This window comes from Emys orbicularis, chromosome 9 (genome assembly GCF_028017835.1).
Source record: "Emys orbicularis isolate rEmyOrb1 chromosome 9, rEmyOrb1.hap1, whole genome shotgun sequence".
In the NCBI taxonomy this organism is placed as follows: domain Eukaryota; kingdom Metazoa; phylum Chordata; order Testudines; family Emydidae; genus Emys; species Emys orbicularis.
The window spans coordinates 71,314,660-71,333,797 of NC_088691.1; the positions used below are offsets into that span (position 1 = coordinate 71,314,660).

The following is a 19,138-nucleotide window of genomic DNA, read 5'->3' on the forward strand; positions in this document are numbered from 1 at the left end:
AGAATCAGGTCGTCCGGGGACTCCAGTTTCTGCACGATATAGTAGACAGGATGTTGAAATCTGGCAGTTCTGATCTTGGGGCTGTGTCCTGGAGTTGATTCCAAAGAACTTCCTTTTGGACCTCGGTTGATATAGTGAAATTTGAGTCCTGCTTAGCTATACCTTAACCAATCATTTTACTGAAGTATTACAAAATAATTCTTTGATTATATCCTAATATATTTCAAAATAATCCTTTACCCAATCCTATCTCACCCAGGGCTTTGGAGCGGAGCCCGGAGCTGGAGCGTGGAGCAGCTCCGGAGCAGTGGAGCTGCAGGTTTTTGCCTGGAGCCGGAGCACAGCTCCAAAGCCCTGCCACCACCTTAGGTGACTTACATCTTGCAAAATTAGTTATGTAACAGACAGAAACTATACAGATAAACAAGAGAGAAGTAGGGACCGTAGGGACCATAAAAGCAAAACAATAAAGAAGTAGAGATTTCATACTCTCACTGTTAAGTGATTCCTTGTAATTAAAAATCTTCAGACAGGATGATCTTACTATAAGTTATGAAAGGTTTTTCATGTGCAGGTATTAAATTATGTCTTTAGGATGTGTGTTAAAATTACTTGGATGCCAAAAAATTTTAAGTCAAATTCCAGCCTGGTGGGAGTACTTATAGAGCTTTAAACCTATAGAAAAGCAACTTACACTGGAAGTCCTGACCCAATTGCTGTAAATGCCAATGTAGTTGATCAATACATGCAGGTGAATGAATAGCAGATACATAGAATGAATTTAAGCAGCAGGTCGCAACTTTATTTAACACTGGGAGGGGTGCATGGCACCCCACTTCCTGCTCTCTCATACCAGGCATTTAACTGGGTCCAGAATCGTGTTCAGGACTCCCAACACAGAACCAGTAACATGGAGTCATCCCGCTTTGGCTCACCCCTATGACTCAGCTTGCTTCTGAATCCTTCCTACCTCCCCTGCAAAAGGGTTGGGGGATAGAGGTTCCCAAGGGGGGAGCTCAGTCTACAAAAACTTCAGGTCTCCTGTTTTCACATAAGCAGAAGGACCACTAGCAAAATCCAGGGTTTCATTTATCTTTGGGAACTGGTCTGTCTTATCCTTCAATACGTTGGATACCAGCTGTAAGTTGTGACAAGCTAAAACAAGTTTTTCTTTTTCACACTTCAACTTTTTTTTAAATCTTAATGCTGTAACCTAACTATGCCTCCATGTGGGTGTAATAGCCAAAACTAGATCTTGTTAGTGGCAGAGTTGTTCACCTCAGATTTTTATAGCATTTGGAAAAATTCTTTGACAGAGATCTAGGTGAATAAATTGTAGAATGACCATTTTGGCATTGTGTGCCCTCTTTGTTCGCAGTCTTTACAGTGGCGCATTCTCCTTCATATATTAACTGGAAGTAGACCAGCACTGAATCAGGGCTTTAGTACCTTCACTTCAGGAAGAACTCTTCAGAACAATAGCTCCGAAAGCTAAAAAACACTATATTAAAGTTTATAACAAGCATTACTCAACTCAAACCATTTGCACTAGAGTCTTGACAGGAATTTAGGGATTTCCTGAAGAAAAATTCCTTATTCAAATTACTTAACAAATCAGTACTTGCTAGGAAAAACCACAGGCAAAGAATCATAGAAATAGAGCTAGCAGGGAACTCAAGAGGCCCTTTAGCCCATTACCCTCGTGCTAAGGCAGGACCAAGTAAATCTAGACCATCCCTGGCAAGTGTCCAACCTGTTCTTAAAAACCTCCAATGACGGGGATTATACAACCTCCCTTGGTAACCTATTCAAGTATTTAATTATCCTTAGAGTTAGAAGGCTTTTTCTAATATCTAACCTAAATCACCCTTACTGCAGATTTAGCCCATTACTACTTGTCCTGCCTTGAGTGGATACTGAGAGCAATTGATTACTATCTTCTTTATAATAGACGTTAAAATAATTGAAGACTTTTCTCAAGTTCCTTACTCTTTTCCCCCTAGTCTTCTTTTCTCAAGGCTAAACTTGCCTAGTTCTTTTAACCTTTCCTCAGAGTTCAGGTTTTCTAAACCTTTTATCATTTTAGTTGTTCCTCTGGACTCTTTTCTGTTTGTCCACATCTTAAAGTATGTTGCCGAAAACTGGACACAGTACTCAGCTGAGGCCTCCCCAGTGCTCAGTACGGTGCAACAATTACCTCTTGTGAATTGCATACAATATTCCTGTTAATACACCCAGAATATTAGCCTTTTTCACAACTGCATCACATCATTGGCTTATATGCAACTTCTGATCCACTTTAATAACCCCCTAATAATCTCCAAACTATGGGATACACCCCCCTGGCGGGGTGCGGAGGAATGTTCGGGGGGTGCAGTGGGGCCTGAGCCAACCCCAGTAGGGGGCAGGGAGGAAGCACCACATAGCCCTGCTCTGCCCCCAGCTCTGCTCTGGCCCCACCCCCAGGCCCAGCTTGGCTCCCGGCCTTGGGCCCCAGCCACAGCCTTGCTCCCAGCCGCAGCTTCGGCTCCTGGCCCCAATCGTGCCTCTACTCCTGGGCCCCAACTGTTGCTCTGCTCCTGGGCCCGGCTCCACTCTTGGCCATGGCCCCATCTCCCGACTGCAGCTCCTGGGGGTGAGGGGCACGGATAGATTCCATTACGGGTAAAGGGGGGCATGACAGAAGAATGTCTGGGGACCACTGCCCTAGATCTTTTTCTGCAGTACTACTTATTACTTAGTACTACTACATAATGAGATTTTGGGCGGGGGTCAGACTGGAGGGTCTTAGAAAACTAAAGAGTAGGACCAGATTTTTCCCACATACAGTTTTAAAGAAGCCTTGCACCGCTAGCCAGAGTTTATAGTGAGTTCATGGGAAAGAGAACCTCATTATCCAAACCATCACCAAAATTAAAAATATTAGTTATATAAAGCTCTTGTTTAGAAACAAAGCCAGATCTGCTTACTTACAAAAGCTATTGTTGCAATTATAGTGCTACTCATTACATATATATTTAATATTTTAAAATGTGCAGTAGTTCTGAATTATTTTATAAACACAGTGTGGTAATTTACCTCTTACAATGACCTGATTTACCATGGCTTTACTCCAGTTTTATGTCTTTGTAGCTTCACTGATTTCAGTAGAGTTCCACTGATGTAAAACAGAAGCAGTGTAATGCTGAATCAGGAATTTCAAGAGCTAAAAAGAGGACTAATTTTAGATGATGCTTTTTGTACAACAGAAACAAACTAAAGCTGAATGAAATTTATACAATTTGTCCAACTCTTCTTATTTTGTTTGAGGCATATTGATTCTTGTAATATATCAGCCACTTTTAGCTCCTCATTTGGTCAGAGGTGTTCCTTTAAAACATATTGTGGTTGTTACTCATTTCAGCGGTCAAAAAAGGAAAATGTTGTTCTTTGAGATGTATTAAACTGCACAGAATAAAAGACATATGGAACAAAGACTGCAAACTGTGACCAAGTGACATACATTGGAATAATGGGAATACAGAATATATCTAATCGTCAGGCATACAAACTCTCATAAATGATTCTTTTCCTCCTAGGACTTCTTTTGCTGGGCATCTGGCAGGTATTCTTGTTGGATTGATGTATACGCTGGGGCCTCTGAAGATGCTCATGAAAGCAACTGCAGGTACATAGTGAACACTCTTGGCATGACAAGAAGTTAACAGTCTAGCTCAATATTAAATTTAAGATTTGGGTTATTAGAAATAATTAGAGCCAAAAACAGGATCAAATATTTTTCAAATGTTTGTACTTCCTAAGACAATAAATTATTAAAAAAAAAATCAGGGGTAAAATTAAAATGCCATTTAAAAACCTTCATTTTAAATGAAGTGTAGTAAACCCAGAGAAATATCATGTTGTTATATTATGCTGAGTATGATACATTTCTATCTTTTTATTACCTGTATACATTATATTGGAAGTACCCACATTTTGAAAGTGAGCTTTTGGCGTTTAGACAGTTGTCTAAAGAATTTCCAATATTGTTGATTTTGGTATTGTATTACTACAGGTTTACACATGGTGCTGGTTAAATGGGGGGAAAATGCAAATACTGCACATCTGTGTATTTAGAAATACAAACCATGGGCCCAGTCCTGCAACTCCTTATGTGAGTAGTCCCACTGACTTCACTGTTTCAATCAGGTAAAAATACAAGGGTCACATTACTGAAAGTTTGCAGGGCTGGGCCTGATGACATAGTGTGTTTTATATGTTCATTCAAAAATGTAAATAGTCAAAAGTAATGCTTTGAATTTTCTATAGTAGCTGATGTTCTCAGCATAACAAAAGCTTTTCACAATAAATATTTGTATAAACTAAAAATAATAATAAATATGGATACGTAGCTTATTTACAATAAGGTTGACTAATGTAATATATTTATTCATGATACCTTGTTAAATGTGAATATAGCTAATGTATAATGAGACTACCTTATCAGTTCAGAAATCTGTTCTCTTTCTACTTTTCACTGAAGCTGTTATATTAAATGATTTGTTTTAGCTCTATTTTTAAATAGTAAAATAAATCCTTAACAAATAATCCAGTAGGTCACTAGCCTGAAGATTTATCCTACTTGCTGTCAATGCTTGAAGTGCATGCAGGGTTTGGTGATGAAGCCTCCGTAAGTTCCAGATATATAGGACTTTTAAGTGGCAAAACTAAGAGAGAGAGATTTCACAACCCGCTTGGTAGATATGAGACAGTTCGCACCTTTTTTAAGGGTGAATCTTTCACCCATCTGTAGCAGTGCTGTCTGGTGGTAGAAACAGTGTAGTACAGTGGGTGAGGCAGGATTTGGAGAGAGCTCTTTGCTGCAGGAAGGATATCACCTGGACACTGCTGTACAGCCAGGATTTGGGGGCAGGGCCAACTGATTGTTTCCTGGATCCACAAGTCTTCTCTTCCTCCTCTTATGTAGCAGGGCACAGACAGAACAGGGGCTACTCTAGCCGTAAGTTTTCTGTGGAGTGGCCTGAAACTGAACAGCTAGCTCCTTTCTCCGCTTCAGAGGAACTTCCCAGTGCACAATTTACCTGCAAAAATTTCCCAACCCTGCAGAATGTTTACTGGGTATCTTCTCTTCTGCATGGTTCTTCCCTTTTTATTATATCAGACATCACTTTGAGACTCAGAGAAAAATATTAAGATTATAAACATTAAATACTTTGACTATTACTGGGCAAAATTTTATAGAAAACCCGCTGTTCTACAGCCTCATCACACAAGACCAAGATTCTGTAGGTGGTAATACTGCAAACTCAATTTTTAATTTTTGTAGAAGGATTATAAAATTATTTATAAATATTAAGTGTATTACATTTCTTCCTGGTAGGTGACTTTCCCTACTTTAATGACTCTGCAAGACAGAGAGACTACTACTCAGGTGAGCACTTTCACTCCATTGTCTAAAAATTTTGTTCACTTTTCCTTTCAACTTTGTATTTTTTTCTTTAAAATAATAAAAATAAATATACCATTTTATGAACTGTAGAATATTTGGTTATTTGGAAAATGAAAATGGTTAAGTGGGGGAAAATGATGAATGTACATAAGAAAGTATCTTGGCCTCAAAATATACAAATAAAATAACCAGGTTTTTTTTAAATAGCAACTTTGAACATTGTTCTTATTAAATTATATGAAATTCAAAGCATTCAGGATGGAAGACTATATGTTGGTGATACTGTGCCATATTTTTCCTTCCTCTTTAGGTGAATATATAGGTAGTTCAAAAGCAGTTTCTCTACGAAGAGGCTGAAAACCTCAGTAGAGGAAATTGGTTAGAGTGCAGTCTTTTGTTCCATGTCACATTATGTAAATACTGGAAGTGTGAGGAGTATGTAGACATTGGTAAATGTGTTGAGACAAGTGCCATAGGTGGTGATTTCTGCTTCACATAGCCAGTACCTCACAAAGTATGCATACTGTATATATGCATAATATTAGTCATGGTGAAAACCTACAAAGGATGACAACCCTTAGTGGAATTATCTCTGTAACTCTCCCATTTCCTGCGTGATGAGCATGCACCAGTGTAGGCAAAGAAATGGTCTGTGCAATCTGAGCCTAGTTATTATACTCCACCTACTACATTCAGATTGAGTATGAATTTCAAATCGCCATTTTTTATTAAAAACAGTAGTGGTTGTGGAATGACACTTGACACTACCTCTATTCCTTCCTGTCATGCTATTTTCTCCACTGCTACTAAGTGTGTTTCTCCTCTTTCTCTCCTCTTATGTAGTAATAGCAGCTGCAATAACAACACAGCCCTTAAATTCTCTGTTCTCCTCTCTGGGATGGGCCCCTATTGGAGAAAGCAAAAGCAAAGTCAGTTCAGCAATAGCAGCAGCAGCAGCATTAACACTTACTGCTAGTCTTGGCATGCAATCATTTTGTGATGTCAATGGACAAGGAACATTGTTTTAACGGTACTGTACAGCAGATCAGGCAGCTAACTAGGGAAACAGTTTTTAGTAGCTGAGATAGTTTTTAGATGCTTTTTTTCTATGTATTTATCGAAGGGCCCAAAGAAAGTTTCTCAAGGGAACTGCTGGGGATGTCATTTACTACGCTACTAATATTTGGATCATCATGAAATTTTTAATTCATGCCTTTCCTATCTTTGGACACTTAACAGCTTAATTACTACCTTCTTCCTTCCTCCTAAGGCTCTTTTAATTCTCCAGTCAATGCATGACCCAGAACCCCTACACATTATCTCTGCTTCACATGACCCTCCTCAACAAAGATGTTTTCCTAAACAGAATGGACAAACTACAGGGAAACCTGGATATGTGTCTAGATGGGAAGTCTAAAGTTAGCTGCTTTATCACTGACAATGGGACCGATAAGGTAAAAGCAATTAATGTTGGACACTAGTGCACTATCCATTGCTTTGTTCAAATCCTCAATCCCTATGAGGCGGTGTTGCTGCAGCACACAACTTCTGTCACTTAGTGGTGGTAGTAAGATACTGGTAATTGAGGAAAATGAAGACATTCTGCAGAATAGCCTTATGGCCAGTATAATTTTACAGGACAAGAGCATCTATTGGAACCCCGAGTTACATGTTGCGTTACTTGATTAGAAAAATTAAATTTTGTCAGAGGATTGTGAAGTTAGGACATAGAGTAACTGTAGGCCAATCAGGGCCGGCTCTAGGATTTTTGCTGCCCAAAGCAAAAACAATTTTGGCCGCCCCCCCCCCCCCCGTTTTTTAATTACCCCATCCCCGGCCCCGCCTCAACTCCGCCCCTTCCCCAAATCCCCAGCCCTGCCTCCTCCCCCCAGGCTCTCAAGCCTAGGAGGGAGGGGGAGAAGCGGCGCCTGCGCCGCGGCTGCTCGGGATCTCCCCCTCCCTCCCAGGTTTGAGAGCCTGGGAGGGAGGGGGAGACTCCGAGTGGCCGCGGCGCGGGCGCCGCTTCTCCCCCTCCCTCCCAGGCTCTCAAGTCTGGGAGGGCGGGGGAGCAGCGGCGCGCAAAACGGCCACTCGGGATCTCCCCCTCCCTCCCAGGTTTGAGAGCCTGAGAGGGAGGGGGAGACTCCGAGTGGCCGCGGCGCGGGCGCCGCTTCTCCCCCTCCCTCCCAGGCTTTCAAGTCTGGCAGGGAGGGGGAGCAGCGGCGCGCGAAACGGCCGCTCGGGATCTCCCCCTCCCTCCCAGGTTTGAGAGCCTGGGAGGGAGGGGGAGACTCCGAGTGGCCGCGGCGCGGGTGCCGCTTCTCCCCCTCCCTCCCTCCCTCCCTCCCTCACAGGCTCTCAAGTCTGGGAGGGAGGGGGAGCAGCGGCGCGCGAAACGGCTGTTTCGCGTGCCGCGGCCGCTCGGGATCTCCCCCTCCCTCCCAGGCAGCAGCAGCGGAGGTGAGCTAGGGCGGCCGCGGCACATTTTTAGGGGCAGCATTCTGGCGCCGGCCATGCCGCCCCTAAAAATGTGCCACCCCAAGCACCAGCTTGTTTTGCTGGTGCCTGGAGCCGGCCCTGAGGCCAATACCAGTGTGTGTGGACGGAGGCACTAGTTGGAGAATTAGAACTCTTTGAACATAGAATCATAGAATATCAGGTTGGAAGGGACCTCAGGAGGTCATGTAGTCCAACCCCCTGCTCAAAGCAGGACCAACCCCAACTAAATCATCCCAGTCAGGGCTTTGTCAAGCCTGACTTTAAAAACCTCTAAGGAAGGAGATTCCACCACCTCCCTAGGTAACCCATTCCAGTGCTTCACCACCCTCCTAGTGAAAAAGTTTTTCCTAATATCCAACCTAAACCTCCCCCACTGCAACTTGAGACCATTACTCCTTGTTCTGTCATCAGGTATCACTGAGAACAGTCTAGATCCATCCTCTTTGGAACCCCCTTTCAGGTAGTTGAATGCAGCTATCAAATCCCCCCTCATTCTTCTCTTCTGCAGACTAAACAATCCCAGTTCCCTCAGCCTCTCCTCATAAGTCATGTGCTCCATCCCCCTAATAATTTTTGTTGCCCTCCGCTGGACTCTTTCCAATTTTTCCACATCCTTCTTGTAGTGTGGGGCCCAAAACTGGACACAGTACTCCAGTTGAGGCCTCACCAATGTCGAATAGAGGGGAATGATCACGTCCCTCGATCTGCTGGCAATGCCCCTACTTATACAGCCCAAAATGCCGTTAGCCTTCTTGACAACAAGGGCACACTGTTGACTCATATCCAGCTTCTCGTCCACTGTAACCCCTAGATCCTTTTCTGCAGAACTGCTTCCTAGCCATTTGGTCCCTAGTCTGTAACAGTGAATGGGATTCTTCTGTCCTAAGTGCAGGACTCTGCACTTGTCCTTGTTGAACCTCATCAGGTTTCTTTTGGCCCAATCCTCTAATTTGTCTAGGTCCCTCTATCCTATCCCTACCCTCCAGCGTATCTACCACTCCTCCCAGTTTAGTGTCATCTGCAAACTTGCTGAGAGTGCAGTCCACGCCATCCTCCAGATCATTAATGAAGATGTTGAACAAAACTGGCCCCAGGACCGACCCTTGGGGCACTCCGCTTGAAACCGGCTGCCAACTAGACATGGAGCCGTTGATCACTACCCGTTGAGCCTGACGATCTAGCCAGCTTTCTATCCACCTTATAGTCCATTCATCCAGCCCATACTTCTTTAACATGCCACATATGACTTCATTTATAGTGCAGTACATTGATCCATGTCCTCCTTGTAGTGCAGTAGTTCTCAAACTTTTGTTCTGGTGACCCCTTTCACACAGCAAGCCTCTGAGTGCGACCCACCCTTATAAATTAAAAACACTTTTTAATATATTTAACACCATTATAAATGCTGGAGGCAAAGTGGGGTTTGGGGTGGAGGCTGACAGCTCGCGATCCCCCCGTAATAACCTCACAACCCCCTGAGGGGTCCCGACTCCCAGTTTGAGAACCCCTGTTGTAGTGCATATACTTGTAGGTCTCCACAGCCTGTTTTGGAGTAGCAGACAAAAGAGGATCCAGGACACATCTCATTATCATTCCCACAGTGAGCCCAGTTATGGCCTACTTGAGGCTATCTATGTATCATGATTTCCTCCTCTCCCCACCCGCACTCCCCTGGTGACTTCTCTTGAAGGAGCTGTCACTCACCACAAGTAAAAGTCTGTCTCAAATTTCTTTGCCTCTCTGCCTGCATTTCCAGTGCTGATACTTTCCACACCCTTTTGTCCATCATGATTTTTATTTTGTTCTGGATTCCATTAATATTTTTTCTGAGTATTTCCCACCTAATAAGAGCTCTGACTGGGTATTTTCCATATCAGAATATCTGTTTGTTTGGTAATCCCTGGCACTTGTGGCAATTAAAGATCCCATAGAATTTTTTTGCAAGAGTGGGTCTAGTTTTCTGACCAAATTTTTCCTGTTGAATGGTGATGGGAGCCATTTAAAGACATCTTTTCTCTGTGCTTTCAGTTAAAAGAACACCATGAATTTAAAAACTCTTGCATATGAAATCTTTTTATCTATGGTTGTTTAGAAGTAACAACTAAGATTTGCTCAAATGATCCCCACAGTGACACTTTACAAGTTAAGAATAGTTTATGGCACAAAGGCTGCACGTTTATTAAATAAGAAGAATGTTTTTAAAAATGGAGGGATATGCCACAAAGGGTAGCTATAGCCACTCAGCATGAGCCACCCCTTTTCATGATTGACAGACCCCAAAGTAAAAATGGCTAACCAGGCAGAGATACTCTGTCCCACTCAAGCCAGGACATTTAGCTTGTACCAAGCCATGCACTACCCCTATAAAGAGCATTAGCGCTAACACAGGACAGACTCCAGGCAGTTTTTGCTTACATGTATCAGTCCCAGCTACATAAGAACCACAATTCTGGGAGTTTTATACATCTTCCCTTTCTTGCCATCCTGGCTCAAAGAGCAGAACAAATGTACTCCCTGCAAAGAATACATCCACCACCAAAATTGCAACACAAAGTAGTAGAACACATGGAAACTTCAATACAATTCTGTATCAATCAATATAATAACTTACATTTGGCAATTATGTACCAATACAGTCTCCCAAGGATAGCGACCAACTGCTTTTCTTAAGCTGTCTTTCCCCCCTGCCCCAGCATATCGGTTGGAGGGCAGACCTTGCTGTAGGAGAAGGAGCTCCTGAATGATCCTTTGATTCCTCCCCCAGCTCACAACTAAGGAGGAGGGTGCAGAATATTACACTTTTGCATCTCCGTGTATTCGGCGGAGCTGGCCAATAAGAGGGGCTCCTTATCACCAAAGGTGCAATCTTTGGTGCAGCCCTACATCAAGCAGGGCTGTGACTGATTGGGAGAAGCAAGGAGCCCATGGTACCCATCTCGGGAAACCATCAGCTCAGGCTATTGCTGCCCATGAGTCTGTGTGGACGGTAGCCGGCTAAAGGGGTGTGCATTAGCTGTATTTTCCTGTGTGACTGCCAAGCTACTTGTAGTTGTAAACATTATTTAATTTGTTTAGGATAAGTACTTGAATGTTAGGGTTTTTTAGAAATGTAGCTCATGAAAATATGAACAGTAGAATTAGAACAGTAGGAACCCCACATAACTTGGGATGTTGTTTTGGGGCCCTTTCTCATTATGAACTACAATTTGAAGGCTTTGTAAAGGTAATGAATCAAATGTAGTACCTTGAGCATATAAGACTCTGGCTATGGAACAAACGTAAAACATGACATACGTTCTTTTTTGTATGGCAAGGAACATATTTACTAATTTAGTGCAAGAATTATTTTTATAATGTTCAAATGTGCAGTGTTGAAGCCTACAAATCAGTAAGCAGTTATTGAGCTAAGTTCAACATAAAATTACATCCAGAAGATAAACTCACATTTACAGCAGGGAAAATGTTCATTCAATGAACATAATGTGGATGGGGAAAAATATGTAAGGATTGCATCAAAAGTATGTACAAATCAATAGGGTCATGCAGTCGGCTTAATTTGTATGTAAAAATATGGTTTTAAATAGAACCAGCATGACTGAAGGTCTTTTACAGCTTGTTAAAGTATGGATAACAAAGAAATATTTTCTTTTCTAAATTAGACCATTTAGGGCAATCATCATCCGTGATGCCTTGAAATTCTGCCATGTTCATTGCATTAATAGCATGAAACTTTTTAACATCTCTTAATTGGTTTCATTTGTTCGTTTCTGTTCTCAAAAATATGCAGAAGGGCAAAGATACCTATTTTCTTGAGATTTTCAAATCACTGTGTTCTACTGTGTAATTTGATACATTAAGATGAGCTATTTCTTTGAAAGGTTTGATTTGTTGTTTCAAGTGGTAGTATTTTTTAGGACATTATTCAGGCCCATAGATGTAGCAGACATTGTCATAACTGTAAAGGGAAGGGTAACAGCTCTCCTGTGTACAGTACTATAAAATCCCTCCTGGCCAGAGACTCCAAAATCCTTTTACCTGTAAAGGGTTAAGAAGCTCAGGTAACCTGGCTGACACCTGACCCAAAGGACCAATAAGGGGACAAGATACTTTCAAATCTTAAGGGGGGGAAGGCTTTTGTTTTGTGCTCTTTGTTTTGGGGGTTGTTCGCTCTTGGGACTAAGAGGGACCAGACATCAATCCAGGCTCTCCACATCTTTCTGAACAAGTCTCTCATATTTCAAACTTGTAAGTAAACAGCCAGGCAAGGCGTGTTAGTTTACCTTTGTTTTCTCAACTTGTAAATGTACCTTTTACTAGAGTGTTTATCTCTGTTTGCTGTACTTTGAACCTAAGGCTAGAGGGGGGGTCCTCTGAGCTCTTTAAGTTTGATTACCCTGTAAAGTTATTTTCCATCCTGATTTTACAGAGATGATTTTTACCTTTTTCTTTAATTAAAAGCCTTCTTTTTAAGAACCTGATTGATTTTTCCTTGTTTTTAGATCCAAGGGGGTTGGATCTTGATCCACCAGGAGTTGGTGGGAGGAAGGAGGGGGGATGGTTAATTTCTCCTTGTTTTAAGATCCAAGGGGTTTGGATCTGTATTCACCAGGGAATTGGTGAAGAGTTTCTCAAGGCTTCCCAGGGAAGGGAATTAGCTTTGGGAATGGTGGCAGCGGACCAGATCTAAGCTGGTAATTAAGCTTAGAAGTTTTCATGCAGGCCCCCACATTTGTACCCTAAAGTTCAGAGTGGGGAAGCAGCCTTGACAGACATATACATTCAGGTTGTGTCTGCATCTTGCAGCTTATTTGACTGTAATATCGAGATCTGTCTTTTTCTTTGTTTACGGCACCAAAACTCTGTAATACAAATAATAATCATTAACTGCCATGTTTTCATCTTTTATTTGCGGTGGTGTCATAGCCGTACTGGTCCCAAGATATTAGAAAGACAAGGTAGGTGAGGTAATATCTGTCACCGCACAAACTTCTGTTGGTGAGAGAGACAAGCTTTTGCGTTACACAGCTCTTCTTGAGATATGTGTAGCTCAAAAGCTTGTCTTTCACCAACAGAAGTTGGTCCAATGAAAGCTGTTACCTCACCCACCTTGTCTCTCACATTTTCATCTTGCAGTCTGTACTCATTTACCTAACATATGTCAATAAATCCACATGGACCCCAATATGAGGGCTAACTTTGTGCTGATGTTTTAAGTTAATTAATATGACTGTTAGTTGTATTAAGTCTGAAGATAAAGAGAAATGGTATGCTCAGCTTGATTCATGCATAAATATTCTAAATCTTATTTTTCAAATTGAGAAGAAATACAGTGTATTTTTGATTGGATGGGAGGAACTGGGTGTGATGGGTTCTCCCCCCCTCGGGGTTCCGCCTAGAACTGGGGTACCACTGAGCCCGCCTGCCCACCAACCTAGGCTCCCTTTACACGGTACTGCTGAGGCAAGCCTGCCAAACGCTCTCTCAGGCTTCAGACTGCACTTCACCAGCACACATACAGGTAGGGACACACCCAGCTGCAGCTACTCACACTGATGCTGAGATCAGCTTTGCATGGGAAGGCTAAACTAAGGAACTTCCCAGTTACTCAAGTGCATACCCCGCTCTAGAGGGCAAACCCAAAATTATACCGTCTTGCGCTGCACAGAGAACTGTACAGCATAAGCTCATGAAATTTCCCCCTCCCTCAATGTAGAGAGGAATATACACAGCTTTCTGCTCCAGGTTATGATTTCCACACACTGGTTTTGGACAAAACAAAACAAGTTTATTAACTACAAAAGATAGATTGTAAGTGATTATAAGGGATAGCAAAGAGATCAAAGTAGATTACCTAGCAAATAAAACAAAACACAATCTAAGCTTAATATACTAAGGAAATTGGACATAAGTAGCAAATTCTCACCCTAACGGTTGTTTTTAGGTAGTTTGCAGATATTCTTGAGGTGCACTTTCTTGCAGCTTAAAACTCTAGGTATTCCTTTCACAGGCTAAAAAGCGCTCTAGCCTGGGTACAGCCTTTCTCCCCCATTTCGGTCTTTGTTTCTTTGATGTTTACTGCAGTCATCTTGGGCAGGGATGATATCACTCCCCTGCCTTAAATAGCTTTAGCATATGGCAGGAACCCTTTGTCTCCCAGTTTGATTCCCATGCCCGGTTAGTGGAAAAACACTAGTGTTATGATGGAGTCCAGTACCAGGTGACTTGGTCACATGCCTCTGTAGGGCCATAGCAGCCATGAGACAGAGGCTGTTTATAAGGTCCTCAGGAAAGCTTCCCAGAAAGGCTCCCCAGTGGGAGATTAGCATCTTCAAAGTCCTATTGTTTTCCCTAATGGCCCTTCCCAGCCAGCCATATAGACTGATTGCATTCTGTCTAGTGGGTGTTCCCCAGGTGTAAACACATTTGTAATAGAAGCATAGATGATATTCCTAACTTCAGATACAAAAATGATACAGGCATACAAATAGGATAATCATATTCAGTAAATCATAATCTTTTCAATGATATGTCACGTGAGCTATCGTGTGTAAAATACATCCTAGTTATGCCACAATCATATCATAACAATATCTCTATGAAGAATATGGGAGCGTAGTGTCACACTGGGTTTGAATGCTTCTGAGCTAACTTGTAGTCTTTGAATTGTATATATGGTAGGTTAGAATAATCGACAGAATGTCAACCAATATTTGGTGTTTTTGAGAGGCAAGATGGGGAAGATTTTAAGATTATTTTTTTCCTGACAGTTCACTACTACTTCGAGTGCTTGCACATGTCCATTGTATGCTAGATGTGTGCATGCAGGGTAGCCAGAGATTTTTCCCTCAGTGGTATCCCATGGGCCGGTTCTAGTGCCCTCTCGAGTTGTGCACATATGCGCCAGTATAAGGGGCACCACTGGCCTTGCACCCTCTCAGTTCCTTCTTACCACTCATGATGGTTGCTGGACAATCCTTTTTGCAGCAAGGCTTCTTTCCCAGTGGTTTGGACAATTTGTGCATGGTTTGTGTAGTTATTGTAGTTAGTGTATATACTTCTTAGTTAGTGTTAATGTATATAGTAATGGGAATAGTTGGTCCGTGTCATCAAGGGACTCTTTGCCCCAGGGACTGAGCATGCCCCCAGTCCCCGGGGCTTCAAGCCATGTGCCTCTTGCGGCAAGCCTATGCCAATGAGTGACCTGCACTCTAGCTGTTTAAAGTATCTGGGGGAAACTCACGTAAGATAAGTGCCAGATCGGCAGGGACTTCAGACTTCACACTAAAAAGGACAGGGACCTTTGGCTGACCAGTCTTGGAGCCGAGCCCCTCTGAATCGGTGCCAAGCACTTCAACATCTGTGTGGAGCACCCCTCTCGTACTGTTTACCATTTCCGGTGTGGTGGAAGAAACATAAACAGCGCACCCGGAGAGGATGCTCTCTGGTGCAGAACAGAGACAAGCGGGGAGAGATTAATACAGTGAGACCCGTGCCAGGCCACTCTTCCTCCCCCGAGCCAGCGATGGCACCGTCGACTCCGCCTGTTGTTCTTTGAGACGTGTTGCTTAGTCCATTCCATGACCACCCTCCTTATCCCTCTGTCAGAGTTACTGGCAAGAAGTAACTGAGAGGTTGCGCGGCGTTTATAATGCACCCTTTAGACTGGTACATATCTGTGCCACTCCAGAGGGCAGAAGAGCCGTCTCAACGTATACCACTGAGGGAAAACCGTGCACGCGGTGCGCACACATCTAGCATGGAATGGACATGAGCAATACATCTTGAAGAAGAACAGTTACAAAAGGTTAGTAACCGTTTTTGTTTTGCATCTTCATACATTCACTTACTGTAACTCAAACATTTTTCATATTGGGGAGCATCAAGGTGAATGGCAGGCTTGAGGATTTCTGGTGTCCACCAAAATTATAAATCTGTTTTGGAAGGGAGAATTACTCTCTTGCTTGTCCCCTCACCCTCTAAATTCCTTTCCTCTTTTTCTGCTTCCATATGGTCAGTTGGGCAATGAACTGTGGATCTTTATGTCTTGAACTAGGTCAGGGGTCAGCTACCTTTCAGAAGTGATGTGCCAAGTCTTCATTTATTCACTGTAATTTAAGGTTTCGCGTGCCAGTAATACATTTTAACGTTTTTAGGTCTCTCTCTGTAAGTCTATATTAATTCATTTAAAATTAAATTAAAATGCAGATCATATCAGTTTAGTGTGATCCTTGCCCTTGCTTTTCCTTGCTGAGATTTCCAATGTCTGGCACATATTTAGATACTTTAAGCTGCACACAGGCTTCTGAGTGATCAGTTGTTAACCGGCTCTGAGAGGGACAGAGGACAGATTTCATGTGTGAAAATACCTGCTCACACAGGTATGTGGCTCCAAATGCTAAAAGCATTGCAAACGCAATTTTCTTCAAACAGTAAAATTTCACTGGCAGGGACATCCAGCAGGTCAGAATAGAGGCCCCATGATCTCTCTCGGTAACTTCAAGTGCACTCTGCAGATCTCCAAATTTTGATACCCACAATTCTGAGCTTTTTAACTGAATGAGCTGCATTTTGAAATCTTCAACACCCATCCACTTAAATGCAGACAAATCCAAGTCGCTTTCGTTGAACTTTTCAGGTTTAATTAGAAAAGAAAGCATTAAGCCAAATCGCTGGAAATCTTGAAATCTGTCAGAAAATTCTGATTCCAGTTCTTGCATGTACATTCCAATCTCATCAACACTGACAGTGCAACGTGTCAATAGCTCTTTTATGTGTTTTAGCTACAACGAGTCAGGAAAAAGATCTTGGCGTCATCGTGGATAGTTCTCTAAAGATGTCCACGCAGTGTGCAGAGGCGGTCAAAAAAGCAAACAGGATGTTAGGAATCATTAAAAAGGGGATAGAGAATAAGACTGAGAATATATTATTGCCCTTATATAAATCCATGGTACGCCCACATCTCGAATACTGTGTACAGATGTGGTCTCCTCACCTCAAAAAAGATATTCTAGCACTAGAAAAGGTTCAGAAAAGAGCAACTAAAATGATTAAGGGTTTAGAGAGGGTCCCATATGAGGAAAGATTAAAGAGGCTAGGACTCTTCAGTTTGGAAAAGAGAAGACTAAGGGGGGACATGATAGAGGTATATAAAATCATGAGTGATGTTGAGAAAGTGGATAAGGAAAAGTTATTTACTTATTCCCATAATACAAGAACTAGGGGTCACCAAATGAAATTAATAGGCAGCAGGTTTAAAACAAATAAAAGGAAGTTCTTCTTCACGCAGCGCACAGTCAACTTGTGGAACTCCTTACCTGAGGAGGTTGTGAAGGCTAGGACTATAACAATGTTTAAAAGGGGACTGGATAAATTCATGGTGGCTAAGTCCATAAATGGCTATTAGCCAGGATGGGTAAGAATGGTGTCCCTAGCCTCTGTTCGTCAGAGGATGGAGATGGATGGCAGGAGAGAGATCACTTGATCATTGCCTGTTAGGTTCACTCCCTCTGGGGCACCTGGCATTGGCCACTGTCGGTAGACAGATACTGGGCTAGATGGACCTTTGGTCTGACCCAGTACGGCCTTTCTTATGTTCTTATGTTCTTATGTTGGAAGTAGCGGAAAGTCGAAGTTCGAATATTCCGAGAAAAAATTGCTAGTTTTACAACAAATGCCTTCCAGGCTTCATAAAGATCCAGAACCGTTTCCCCTGCACGTTGGAGACAGAGGTTGAGTTTGTTTAGGTGAGCGGTGATGTCAGTTAGAAACATGAGCTTACACAGCCATTTGTCATTATCCAGTTCAGGGTAGTTTTGTGCTTTTTCCAACAAAAAGGCCACCAAATGTTGCTGTGAAGTGGAATTTCGTTATAAGCACTGTCCATCTCTTCTAGCAGTGCTTGAAACTGTCTGTGAGTCAAAGCAGATCGAGCAACAAGGAAATTCACAACTTGCACCACTGTATTCATCACATTATTAAGCTCTGAATTAGAAATTTTAGCACACAGGTTTTCTTGATGGATGATGCAGTGAAATTTGGCTGTTGGGCGGCCAATTTGACTTCAAGAAACTTTACAAATCCTTTCTGTTTTCCAACCATGGCAGGAGCATCATCTGTTGTCGCGCAAAATATTTTTCTGATTTCAACTCCTTGTTCTTCAAAATGGTTTACAAAACTTTCCACTATATCTTCCCCCTTTGTTGTGCCATGCAGGGGTTTTAGGCAACAAAGTTCCTCTTGGATTTCATCAGAAGCACAATATCTTGCAACAACTGCCAAACGTGGAACGTTGTTTATATCCACACTCTCATCAGCTGCAACACTGAACACTGCTTAGTCTTTTAATGCAGTCGTCTGCTTTTCGTTAATGTTTTCTGCCATTTCGCTTATGCGTGTCTCAACTGTTCTGGCAGAGACAGGCAGTTCTTTTATTCTAGATACGATCCTATCTTTATTTGGCAAATCATTGAACAAAACCTCTGAACTGCTGAGAAAAACTTCTTTTTTTATATTCCCCATCTGTAAACGGCTTTCCGTTTTTTGCAGTGCACTGTGCAATCTTGTAACTTCCTTCTGTAGTTTGATTTTTACTTACACTTAAGCATTTAAAACACTGCTTTGCTTCTCATATCATGCTACTGCCTTTTTGATTCATGCTTGTCTGCTTCATCAAAAAAGGTTTTCTTGTGCTTCGTTTCAAAATGTCTTCGAACACTTGATGTGCGACAAACAACACTTTCACAACAGAAAGCACAAACAGCACGGTCCCTCTTTTGAATAAATCCAAATGTGCCTGTCCAAGAAAGCTGAAATGAACGGACATCTAACTTTGCTTTCTTAGGAGCTGACATTTTGTCAAATGTACCCCTCAACTCACAGCGGGGGGGGGGGGGAATCGCGACAGACGGCACGCACAACGTCAAACGCAGTGTGCTGTTCCACATGGCATGGTATAAGCAGCAAATCAGGACTTAAAAATATCCCAGTGGTGCTGGAACAATTTTTAAGGTGGGAGTGCTGAGCTGCGCCCTCTCTTGCCCCTGTCTGAACCCCTCACTGCCCCAGGCTGGGGCCAGTGGGCCACAGCTGGGGGTGGCTGCAGAGCGCCAGGCCGAGGCCAGGAGCAGAGCCCTGGGCCGGCGGCCGGGACCCTAGGCCAGCAGTGGGCTAAGCAGGGCCGGTGGACGGAAC

At 42.7% G+C, this 19,138-nt stretch overlaps 1 protein-coding gene across 1 annotated transcript in view; it reads left to right on the forward strand.

The window, feature by feature from the left end:
* The window catches only part of RHBDD1 (rhomboid domain containing 1), an 88,588-nt gene that overhangs the window by 16,307 nt on the left and 53,143 nt on the right, over positions 1 to 19,138 (forward strand). The window contains exons 4-5 of the mRNA XM_065411000.1: positions 3,579 to 3,667; positions 5,381 to 5,431. Coding sequence (XP_065267072.1) covers positions 3,579 to 3,667; positions 5,381 to 5,431 — 140 coding nt within the window. The remainder of the gene's footprint in view (positions 1 to 3,578; positions 3,668 to 5,380; positions 5,432 to 19,138) is intronic.